Source organism: Physcomitrium patens, chromosome 3 (genome assembly GCF_059467195.1).
Source record: "Physcomitrium patens ecotype Gransden chromosome 3, ASM5946719v1, whole genome shotgun sequence".
Taxonomy (NCBI): domain Eukaryota; kingdom Viridiplantae; phylum Streptophyta; class Bryopsida; order Funariales; family Funariaceae; genus Physcomitrium; species Physcomitrium patens.
This window is the reverse complement of record NC_143412.1, coordinates 11,301,777-11,314,162: the sequence shown is the minus strand read 5'-3', so window position 1 is coordinate 11,314,162 and position 12,386 is coordinate 11,301,777. Positions and strand designations below refer to the sequence as shown.

Here is a 12,386-nt window from a genome sequence, read left to right as displayed (position 1 = left end):
TTGTTGCCATGAAGTCTTTGTGGTATTGATAACATAAGTGAATTAGAAAATAAATCTAAATTAAAATATTGTTAGACATAAAAGCAATAAATAGGTTCTAAGGACTTTTTTTAAAATTCAATACATATAAAGAGATATTTTCTTCTTTGAATATTAATATAGTTTATAGATTGCTTGATGTGCCTTAAGTTTGGAAGCAACACTTTGTAAATATTGTGCAAAATAGAATTCATTTATTAACGCCCAAAAAAGAGGTAATTTGTGTGCACCATTGCTTGGCTTCTATCTATCCTTAGCCAAAAGATCTTAAACAACAATTGAATGCTACAAAGAATAAGATGAGAAATATGCACCAGTCATTCAAATGAAACAAGTAGTTGACTAATATATATAATTTGTATCACAATATTATCACTTTTAAATCATTTATTCATATATACAAGAATGTTTGATCTTTACATTTCTTTTAATATTTTTTACTCCAAATTATATCAACAAAACTTATAAAATATGTCAATTAGTCTTAAAGTTAATTTCTAATCAAATTTTAAAGTATCATTGTCTATTTTGTATTATTAATTTATATATGAGATTTATTTTAATTATAGATTATAAATTATTTTATTTTCTATAATTAAAAAGTTATTATGCTAGTCATAGATAATGCAAACATCTTTCAATCAAGCATAATTAATGAGATTTTGATAATTAGATATTAAATTATTATTTTTAAGTATTATAAAAATAAATTTATTTAAAATTCTAAAAATATAAATAATAAAATTACAAATAAGACCAAATAATTGAATAACAAAGTTATTTGTTATTTTTATTTTAAATGTAATAAACATTAGAAGATGGAATTGGAGACAATGTCTTTCACAATGACACAATGATAACATTTATGCTAGTACCACTATTGAGTAAAATTTTGGAAATTTTTATATTGATATGAATAGTGATAATAGCTAATTCAAATCTCTTCTAGTATAATAAATTTTGATGAGTGATCAATTGAAGTAGAATGCAAATTTGATAACATATTTTAAACTTGCTATAGATAGCATAAGGCATTAAACAAGGTGTCATATAGAAGATTGACTATAACACTATAAATATATTCTACTAATCTATCACAAAAGTTACTTAGTAGAAATATTTTAATAAAAGAGATTTGAATGTTATTATTAATTATATCTCTTATTTTTAGTACTTATAAATTAATTTATTTTTAAATTGATATATGTTAAAAAACTAAATATATACTTAGTTATCATTAGAAATATTTTGATATCAAAATTAAAATGTGGCTAACATATCTATAAATAAGTAAGTTGGATTTACTGTAATACAAGTCATAAACCACTTGTGGATACACTTGTTTGCAAGGTCAAAAGCACCAACAATATGAGATATATCAGAGATTTAGATAGGTTGTATTTGCATAGAAAATATTATTCAGTGTTAGGAGAATAAAAAAATAAAAATAAAAATAAAAAAATTGTCATAAAGTCAATTGTGTTGCCAATTGCTAATTTCCCTTGTATTTTATTAAAAATCTCTTAATAATAGTTATGATATATTTAAAGAATATAATAATATAAAATGGTATTTTTAATACAATATAATTAATCAATTCTATATTGCTATTAAAAATAAGAATAATTTTTTATTTAAAAGATAAAAATTTGTTTAAATTTTTTAACATGTATAATAATTAATAATATTATTTTAAAAAATGATAATATATATAAATATTTATTATGCTTATTAATGATAAGTTTTTAGTAATTTTATAAAATATATTAAGATCTAAATTTAGAAAATTTATTAATTAATATTAAATAATATTTCAATTTTAATTTTAAAAAATTTCTTTATTTAAATATCTCAAGAAATTTATTTTATAATAATATTATTTAGATCTATATTATTTAAATATATAAAATTTAGAGCTTTTAGCTATATTTTTAAATAATTTGAATTTATTTTTTAATAAATTATACTTTTAAATTTTAATTATTAATATTTATTTTTTAAATATATATATATATATATGTGTGTGTGTCTGTCTGTCTATGTTTATGTATGTATGTATGTGTGTATTAAATTGACTCTAGTAGTGATTAAATTGATCCATCCATCATTGTATCCTTTGTCATCTGTTTCAATTTTCTTACCCCATGTTTTTCTACCTAATCTATGTCTATTATTTCCATTCCCAACTTATTTTTCAACTTTCCCTCCTCTCCTTCCTTCCCTCTCCTTGTTTGTTATTCCCATTTCTAGCCTCCAATCCCTTGTCTTAACCTTCTTTGTATGATGTTCTTGTCTTAATCCCTCCAAATCTTCTCTTTATTTGCTATTCTTATCTCTAGCCTCCGATTCCTTATTTTGACCTTCTTTGTATATTGTTCCCATCTTAATCCCTCCAAATGGTAGTCCCATTTAAGATATTCTTTTGTAGAAGCATATGTATTTGTGCTCTCTTTTATGAAGTGAGTCAAGTTCTTCTTCTTTTTCTTCTTCATGTTGGTTTTGGAGATGCCATTGATCTAATCTAAAGCTAACTGAACACATACCTAAACAATTAATCACATCAACCACAAATATAAGAGATTTATTTCACTAAAAAGCCTTGAGATATCCTACATGGATCACTTTAGACACTCTACTTCGATATTCAAGAAGATCCTCAATATCAATCACAGCTAAAAGACATAATGAGATAAATCTTTAAACAACAACTTATACTTTCTCATCTACAAAACAATCTAATCAACTTCAAAAATTCATAAAATAAGACTTTAAACACAACAACTAATTTCGTGAAGAAGAGAAGGACAAGCTCAATGCAATCATTGACTCCAAAAAAGAAAGGAAGTATAGAAACTTGTGCTCCTATAGAAGAACATGTTAAATAGGGCTATTATTTGGAAGGAAAAGGAAGAAGATTAGAATGGAGAGTACAATGATAGATGGATCAATTTAACATTCTCCTATAAATATATTTATTCTATTTATTCATAATTTATAATATAAATTATAAAAAATAATCTAAATTTAATTATATTTTTAGATTTTAAGCTCAATTAATATTTATCATTGTTAAATACAATAATTATCTTTAAAAAATATATATAATTTTTTGTTAATAACTTAATAATCTTAGATATTTTATCATATAATAATAATAATAATAATAATAATAATAAAATACTAAAAAAATTAAAAAATATATATATAAGTATATAAATAATCAAATTTTAAATACAATTAGAATCTTTTAAAAATTTAAGACAAAATATTTGATGAAAATTGTTAATTTTATATCTCCAATTGATATTAATGCATCCCATGTGACTTTCTTGTAAATAACTAGATAATAAAATGCATCTTTTATTTGTTTTTTATTTTTTATTTTTTATTTTTTCCTTTCTTTCTTTGCTTTAAGAAAGGGTGGTGGTTGAAAAAGAGACAATGAATATTTTACGAAAAAACATGTTAAAAGCTAAAAAAATTTAACAACATATTTGATTTATTTATTTTATTTTATTTTATTTTTTAGCTATAAAAAAATATGCACCATAAGCATATAAGCTTGTTTTTTAGTCAATTTAAGTCATATAGAAGTCATGTGAGGTATAGCAATATCAATTAGGGATTTAACATAAATAATTTTCTATTTTAAGATTATTTCATTTTATGTTGTGAATTTGAAAACAAAAAAATTCATTAAAATATTAACAGTTGCAATAATATATGTTTTCTGAATTTATTTTTTACTTGCTTATTTATAATTCATAATGTTGCAGCTACATCTTAAAGAACTTAATACCAATGTCATATGGACCTAGAGCTCTATCATTTGCTAGCTCTTTAATTAAATCTGTAAACTCCTTAAAAGAAGGGGATTCATTCTCCTACAAAAATAGTACATTTTATGTGAAAGAAGATGAAGAGAAGAAAAGATAAAGAAAAAGCAAAGGAGAGAGAAGCATTGGAGAGATGATCGAGAGGAAGCAGGAGAGAAAGGAAGAGGGATGGAGAGGTGGAAGAGGAAATCCAATGCAATTAGGTACCAACTACAGATCTCAGTGGACCATTAGAGCCAATTCTGAAGCAGTACAAGCACAGCGAAACGCCCACCCAACCTCAAACACACACACAGATAGAAACACAGACAGATAGAGAGACAGACGGACTCACTCACTCACTCATTCACACACCATCTCAAACACAGACAGACAGACGGACAGGCACACACTGTACATACTAATCAATGGTCTCACCAACTAACCTAGAATGATAATGACTAGGTGTTGTGGAGGAATTGCAACTACTTGTCCTCCTCCTCTTCCCCCTGGTTGCTATCGTCAAAGATCTTACCAGCTGTAGTAGTGGAGGTACTGCTGCTACTACTACCACCACCACCATCAATACGGTTTACTTCTTTCACTACTACTACTACTACTGGTCACTAGTGGAGGTTGTGGAGTTAGAAAGCTTCCACCTACAGCTGCTTGTTGCCTGCCGTGGCTAAAGTTGGCCCTCCCCCCCTGGCTTGCTTTGCTAGCCCACAATCTTCAGCTGGAAAACCGGCACCGCAAATGCAAAACCTCCCTTCGTGCAAGGATATGCGTGAGTGATTGCGTTGTGTGCGAACTCTGCTTGGTGTGGCGATGAGCGTAACGTGGGCCACACTATGTAGTAACTGTTGAGGGAGACTTGCAGGAGGGTGGGTTCGTTTTCTCAGCTGTTGCCTAGACGCTTCCTGTAGGAGAAAGGGCTGCTTCACCCAACCCATCAAGTCCCACCTCCTTGACTCGTGCCAATCCTGTTGGGAAAATTCCGTGTCATGTGGGGACTTCGCACTCCGAGTGTGAAACCTCAAAGGCCCTCAAAAACATTCTCACGCTCTGGGTCCAACTCTGCCGCAAGTTACTCCGCTTAGTTTTTACTCATTTCTGCTTACTTGTCTTTTCGTAAACAAATGATTGAAACAAAAAAAAATGAAAAATAAAAAATAAAGAAACGAAGAAAAAGAAAGACAGTATTTCCAAAACGCAAAAAAGTTCTTAATGTAACATTCATTCTATGAAACGCCAAAAGTTTATTCATACATGAGGAAATGCACCTGAAAGAAAATGTGAGAAAGAAAAAGAAAAATGATCTCTTTGATGCTTTGAAAAACAGGATTGTCCCGGAGTTGTGCAGGGATTGTTTGATTAGTTTAGTGTTTGCGTACGAGCAGGATTTCAGGAGGTTATTAGCGTATCCTCGCTTCCATGTGGTAGCTGGAAAGGCCGGTGAGAGTTCAGGAAGGTGGTGGTCCAGGAAGAGGTGGAGCTATCCATCGCCATCGCTATGAATGAGAAGGTGGTGGTCCAGACTTGCAGCTCATCAGTTATCGGTCTTCATCGTCTCAGCACCTCATTCTCCGCTAGCTTCGACTCCTCTCAGTGCAGCAGTTGGTGCATGGCCATCATGCCATCTCTACCCACGGGCATCTTCCCTTGTGTACTTCCCGGCCTTGATAGCAACCGCTCTCTCCCCCTCCTCTCCTTCACCAGTTTCACTGCACGTTCGGGGGGTCAAATTGCCAGTACCCTCCCATTACATAAGCACCCAGGTATTCCACGTATTTTGCATGATATTTGACCTTGGCGCTACCGGAACATCAACTGTAGTCTGCCCCGATGTGGTGCAGGGTTTGAAGTTTCGCATGGAGGAAAATTTGACGTAGTCGAGTTGGACTGTTGGAGGACGGCGATGAGTCTGGCACCTGGGTGTGGAACCGACCTGGAGGTTCACAGGGTGTGAAGCGCAAGCAAATCGATAACATCATGACCCTTCCATCACGAAGTCGCCAAAGTATGGTTGCAAACCAAGTGGTGCTATTAAATGAGTTTACATTCTAGTTTGTTCTACAGGATTGGAGTAGGTTGTGTTGGTGGTGGTGGTGATGAACAAGCTTGGATGCGTTCACCCATACTGGTTTGCAGATTCACGCAGATTGGTTAGCTACTAGGAGTGATCCACGTAATCTGGTGCAGATCTGGTGTTTATTGCTCGAAGATATCGTGTGGTGTGTTTTCTGATCTTGAGGCATAGATATACTTGTGTCAGAAAGTGGTCGTGGTTTTATCTTAGTTATTCTTCGTATTCTTGCAAGGCTTTGTTGCTGGTGTCATAGTTGAGGGGTACGTGGGGCTTTCCTGTAGCTTCCCTGTCAGGATTTACCTGTGTCGCACAATTTAGAGGTGACGATATTGCGTGTGGTAGTGAGGAGATTGATGAACTTGATGTTTAAATATTCGATGGTGGGTTTTCGGATGGTCGGTATTTTGGGACCTATCAAGCTTTGTTGCATTGATTATGAGCATGAGAGGCAAGTTTGTTTTTAGTTCAGTGTGCATACGTTGTGCCACCAGAGCTGCGTCTGTACAACCAAAGTGTTGATAATGTCAATCAGCATACCCTACAAGGGAGATTGGTTCATCAGCCCCAGTTTGTACACTCCCGACATTTTTCCGACATTGAAGTGAACTACCTGGATGTACGTCCTGAATAAAAACAAATATAGGACAAATATTGTTCCAGAACCGTTTAAGTGCTTTGGTATCCTAAGTTTTGGCTCCCAGTAACAAATAGGTATTGCTAAACCGTACTCGAGCGATTCTCGGTCATTCGTGTGAAGGAAAATAGGTCATAACTATTGGATGGAGATATCTTTCTGTCACATCCCTCAGTTTGTACTTTCTTGTGTACTCTGTACTACAGTAGAATCGAAAGAATGATGGAGTGTTAGGCACCTGGAGGTGACGGTGATCTGTCAGCTGTGATCAACTCCTCTACACAATGTTGCTCGACTGTAGGCAAGTGTGTACATTGCTGTGTTGTGGTGTCTCGATGGGATCAAGTCACATTTAGATTGTCTTAACCCTTTACTTTTATGTCCTGCGCAGCAAGGAATCAGCGTTCTAGGTGTGCCACCAATAAAACAATCCAGTCCGAGTCGTCAACTTTCTGGAACGGTGAGCTCTAACCAATGAACTTTGCTTTGTACTCGCAATACAAACTCCTAAAATTAACGAACTAAGTCAACATGATGGTCCTTTGCAGAGAAGGCAAGATACACGAAAATCGCAATCATATCTCATTTGGCCATAATACTTCATGGGCGAGGGGGGGGGGGGGGTGAGAGCTGATGATACTTGTTTTCATGGCTGATCATTCAATACCCGAAATGAGTTCATCACAGCGAGTGAGGTTTACTAATCAGTTTTGATAATGGTCAGAAAGTGAATACGCAAATCTCAGAAGCGCTCAGCAAGCGTATGTAAACACCACTGCGTTCAGAAATAGCACGTGATCTAAGTCCTCGCGACGCTTGGGTTGGAGTTTGGTATGATCACATGGATACTTTCTCATTACCTTGGTCTGAGACCTTTAGGACATTATATCAGTATCGGAGACATTGTGATACCTACAATAGGTAGATTCAATGTCAAAAGTGATCTTGAGCAGAGGTAATGGTTGAATTAAACATCTGGATTTTGACGTGATGTTAATGAAGTATGGAAAAAGTGATTATGTAGTGCAGGAGCTTGCGAGCAGTCATGAGTAAGCAAGCAGGGGGAGGAGTGCAGGAGCGTCTGCGGTCGATTGTAGGACCTAAAGGGTGGGACTACGCTGTCTTTTGGCAGCTCCGCGACGAGACAAGGTAATGACTTCCATGTCCGAACGCGCTAATCGTTATCCACGACTAAATTTGTAAATTTTGCATGTATATACAAAGTTTTTTTTACTGTGTGAAGACTAACGTTAATTATTTTGCAACTCCAGCGAGAAGGAATTCACAGAAAATAGAGTTTGTGACCTTGTTGAATGCGTTCAGTAGAAGCCCTGGTGGTGAAGATAATAAAATTCAATTATTGATTGCTATCGTAATGGACTTTTCTGGCCATTCTTAACGTGCACAGTACCAATATGAGCTCTCAGTCGGCTGAGGATCTACTAACGACAGAAATCGGAATTATGTGCTGATATTGCCCTAAAACCTTAATAATCATCTGAATTTGTCCATCCCTAACATGAAGAACTATGGCACATTGAAGCAGCTTTTATACCACTAAGTAAGACTGTCAAAATAGAAGTTTATTAAGAAATGCAAAAAGTGTTGCATTGTAGGACCCTCGATTGGATAGGATGCTGTTGCAGCGGGGCCGAGGCTCCAGGGAACGATCACTTGGGTGCATCCAGCAGCACTCGCTACCTAGAGTCCTCAACTGGCTGCCCGGATGTGAGGGGCTTTCACCCTGCCACACACATCTGCTCACTACTTGCAGCCATGCCATCTTCGGTATCATTGGATTCAGGGTACCTCCTTAAAACCTTCACTTTGTTGTTAAAAAGATTAGATCATCTGATCTATATAAATCTAGTAATCTTTTGCATATTCAAGACCATTTATCACAGTAATATCACAGAAGAAGCATCTTCTTGTGATTACTATAGATATGAACGTCACCCCATTGATGGAGTCGCAACCAAGACGCCTGAGCTTCACGAAGCTATTTTATTTATTGCTCTAATATGATACTATATCTTCGGTACCTTCGCAATTCTAGGCACATGTAACAAGATAGTCGGTGGGTGCAGGATTCAAGGAAGGGTGTTCCTTGGAGGCCAACCGAAGTGGGTACATGGAGACTCGTCCATGGAGGGGCAGGTACGTTTCTTTCAACAGCCTCGCCAAAAGATTGACTTTGATATCTGCTGTTCTGCAATATGAAATTTTATGACTATCAAAGCTGGTTATGAATTGGTCTAGAATATTGATGAAGGATACTGGTGGTGAAATTAGCAAAACTTTAAGGAGAATATATGCCGTTCAACTAATTTGTGATTTCTGATTTGATTGCACTGTGTATAGGAATTGACAGTACAAACTAAAGTGTGCATACCCGTCCAAAGCGGCCTTGTGGAGCTTGGGGTTGCAAATCATGTACATACAATTCTCCAATGATGAATCTCTTGAACTTTCTTTCTATCTTAGGTCAACCCTGAACTTAGTGAAGAAGTTTCACAATCATGTGTAATCAGAAGAAGTTATCCAATTGCAACCACTACAATCCATGAACCTATTTCGAAATGGCAGCTCAACCAATTCTTTGCTCAGAATTTGAAAACATGGCTGCGTGTTGGGTTGAATTCTGATGATCATAAATGAGAAGGGCTTTTCTAGGTGACCGAGAACGCAGCTCTTGTGAATTATGTAAGGAATCGGTGCGGAGAGCAGTGGCAAGCAGGAACTGTATCGAAGCAAGGGGGCAGTGGCAACACCACCCTTGGAACGATGGGCCAGCAAGCAGTCAAAATGTATTACACACGCCATTTTGCTAATAACTTGGATAGCTCCTGGCCAAGCTCACACCCATGGGAGCAAGAAGACCCCACCTTGGAGTCCCAGCTCATGGGAAGTACGTCTTTAGCTTTGAATCTATTTTCAACCAAATTTTGCTTCAGAACTGAAATAGCAAGCTTACAATGTGTTGAGATGTAAGATTTGTGCATAAACGCCAAATGTTTTGCTTGTACACACACAGGCATGGACCAGGATCTGATGAATCAATTACCCAGTTCAACGACACATTTTCCGCATCATGGTAAATCATGCTTTAATCCAGCAAACTAGACAAACATTTATGGATGTTATGGATCTGGTGTTACCGTTGATTGAGTTTAGTCATCTCTAAATATAATGGACCGTTCTGTGAATGCCTTTTACAATTGATTCAGTTGCTCATTATTGTATGAAAATGTTGATCATTTTTCACTGGTGGTTTTCGATTTTACCGTATGCACAGGCACATTGACTGATTCCCCACGAGGAAGTGGGTTGTCAAAGGATGATGGGGAAGGTAAACATACAGCACGCATGGTTCTAGGAATGGCCATATCATTTTTCAAGTAGCGAGTTTGTACCAGGAATTTCATATTCTTAGTGCAGAAGAAGCAAACCAAATCTTCTAATCGTTGTCTCAATCCAAAAATCATTTAATCATCGAAGTGACGTATTTCTGTATAAATTTTGGATTCAACTAGTGAAGCAGGAAATGCGAGGAGAGTCATCTGATTGCAGTGATCCAATAGACGATGATGATGAGAAGGGAGGCACCCGGTCTACTCGCCGTCACTTGTCAAAAAACTTGGTTGCTGAACGCAAGCGCCGGAAGAAGCTGAATGAACGCCTTTACTCTTTGCGAGCTCTTGTTCCTAAGATCACCAAGGTGAATAGCAACATTCCAAAAATGTCTTAGTTATTTAATGTATCCTTCATCGGTCTAAATTCATTTTAACCAGAGGACACATTCTACGTTTCACGTTGAGATTTTAATCCTAATTCATCTAAATCTGATGATTTGCCGGGAACACGCTGCATGAAGATGGACCGTGCATCAATACTGGGCGATGCGATTGAGTACGTCAAGGAGCTACAACAACAGGTGAAGGAGCTACATGAGGAGCTTGTGGATAACAAAGATAATGACATGACTGGGACACTGGGTTTTGATGAGGAGCCAGTCACTGCAGACCAAGAACCAAAGCTTGGGTGTGGGATTGTCATAGGGCGATCGTGTCCTAAGGTGGACTCGCAGTCCGTCGTAATTGAGGTTGTTGACAGAAAAGGAGATCATGAGCTCACACAGCCTATGCAAGTAAGCATTGGTCTTCTCTGTTCATTCACGGTCTCCGTAGCTACTCAGAGCCTCTAACTCGCTGAAGAAGTAAAATAGATGTCTTTCTGTCCTTCACAGGTTGAAGTCGTAGATCTGTTCTTTTGAACTGTTCAGTTGGTGAATGATGGAATAATTTGTCGGCTTCTACTCTCGTTGCGAGTTCCTTCTAGGCAGGGCAAAGAGTAGGACTAATTGCAGCTTTACGATCACGATGAATTTAAAAGGTTAGATGAAGGTGTTAGAATTTAAATTGGGTGATTCAGGTGGAGGTGAACAAGATGGACGGTCGTCTGTTCAGCCTTCGGATTTTTTGTGAGAAGCGGCCTGGAGTGTTCGTGAAACTGATGCAAGCTCTTGACGTGCTTGGTCTCAACGTTGTTCACGCTAACATAACCACATTCCGTGGTTTGGTCCTCAATATCTTCAACGCCGAGGTAATTGCATCTCCCTCATAATTTTGGGTTAAAAGAAAAAAAACGTTGAGGTTCTCTTGAAATGGAGTAATTGATCATCTTTCTGATACGTTTGTAAAGGTAAGAGACAAGGAGCTCATTGGCGTCGAACAAATGCGCGACACTCTGTTAGAGATGGCAACGCTGCAGTCGGGCCATCGACCGCTACCGCTCCCTCCTTCAGACGGAACCAGCTTGCAAACATCTATAATGAGCGGAGACCAAAGACTGGAGAAAGTGACCCACTTAGGACCACTCCCATAGACATTGCAATTTATATATATATATATATATATATGTATTTCTGAAAAGGATGTGATTTCTCGATCGGGCTATCTGTCCTTGAAGCGAGAATTTGGAACAATAAATTTGTTTGATAAATGCCTTGTAGAGGGTAACTCAGGTCTTCGAATATACTCAAAATTTGGGTAGAGATCTCCTCAATTCAAGGTAAGCTGCAGAATATCGATCTTGTTTCACATCATTTTCACAAGGTGGTATACAATCAAATTAAAAATACCGCAAGTATCTATAGATTTAGAACTTTACAAGCATAATCCTAATTGTGCCCAATATTTCGGTAGCACCGCATCAATTGTACAATGACATCCTGAATGATTGAAGATCCTGCGATTCCCTGATTAGAAGAGCAATTTTGAGCTACTAGCACTAAAGATTAATTGTTAATTTCAAGTGATTACCGACTACCCGAAGGTCACAAGAAGCCGACACCTTATCCCTCCAAAATCATCCCAAAGCGCACCAATTCCCTGCATAAATTTAAGCTTGTCACATCCCCGTCGTCACAATCTTTTGAGTTGCTTTGCCGTCCAATTCCAGACACAGTACTCTGGAGCCTGAGATTGTAGGGATTATTGTTGCCAAACTTTAGCAGCCTTGATTGATTGTTTTTCTCGGCATCTGTGCAGGTGAATGATGGGGTAACCTGAATGAGTAATCATTCCGCCGCTCTGCCACGTCCCCTGTCATCAGTTCACGTCATCGTCATCGTCGTTGTCTAGGGCCGTGGATTCGTGGACTGCGAACTTTCTTTCCCATGTGACCAAACTCATGCGCAATTCTGGGTGCACTGAGGGGTGCCTTCCATGAGTTGTTGATGTGGTCGAGGTGGCAAATATCGAGTGTGTCGTAACTTTTTGAGTGTCAGAATGTTGCAATGAGGCTAAAG

At 36.7% G+C, this 12,386-nt stretch overlaps 1 protein-coding gene across 15 annotated transcripts; it reads left to right on the top strand.

Moving 5' to 3' along the window:
• Window positions 1–5,262: 5,262 nt before the first annotated feature.
• LOC112280682 (transcription factor ABORTED MICROSPORES) lies at window positions 5,263–11,578 on the top strand. 15 transcript variants are annotated; one of them, XM_090248762.1, is made up of 14 exons: window positions 5,263–5,520; window positions 5,711–5,874; window positions 6,969–7,037; window positions 7,607–7,726; window positions 8,194–8,382; window positions 8,665–8,734; window positions 8,939–9,010; window positions 9,251–9,485; window positions 9,612–9,671; window positions 9,873–9,926; window positions 10,111–10,295; window positions 10,452–10,724; window positions 11,009–11,179; window positions 11,279–11,578. In XM_090248762.1, the coding sequence occupies exons 4-14, from the start codon at window positions 7,623–7,625 to the stop codon at window positions 11,459–11,461; spliced, it is 1,596 nt and encodes a 531-aa protein (XP_090104888.1). In that variant the 5' UTR covers window positions 5,263–5,520; window positions 5,711–5,874; window positions 6,969–7,037; window positions 7,607–7,622; the 3' UTR covers window positions 11,462–11,578. The 15 variants fall into 15 exon arrangements, with proteins under 15 accessions (XP_090104888.1, XP_024372229.1, XP_024372230.1 ...); XM_024516461.3 differs by lacking the exon at window positions 5,263–5,520 and adding an exon at window positions 7,306–7,408 and having other exon boundaries at window positions 5,564–5,874; XM_024516462.3 differs by lacking the exon at window positions 5,263–5,520 and adding an exon at window positions 7,306–7,408 and having other exon boundaries at window positions 5,564–5,874; window positions 7,602–7,726.
• Window positions 11,579–12,386: the final 808 nt, after the last annotated feature.

Excerpts from the sequence above, each read along its gene's own strand:
- LOC112280682 (XM_090248762.1), top strand. The coding sequence starts at position 7,623 with ATGAGTAAGCAAGCAGGGGGAGGAGTGCAGGAGCGTCTGCGGTCGATT. Across the intron at positions 9,011-9,250 it reads AGCTTGGGGTTGCAAATCAT|GTGACCGAGAACGCAGCTCT; the intron begins GTACATACAATT and ends GGGCTTTTCTAG. Across the intron at positions 9,486-9,611 it reads GGAGTCCCAGCTCATGGGAA|GCATGGACCAGGATCTGATG; the intron begins GTACGTCTTTAG and ends GTACACACACAG.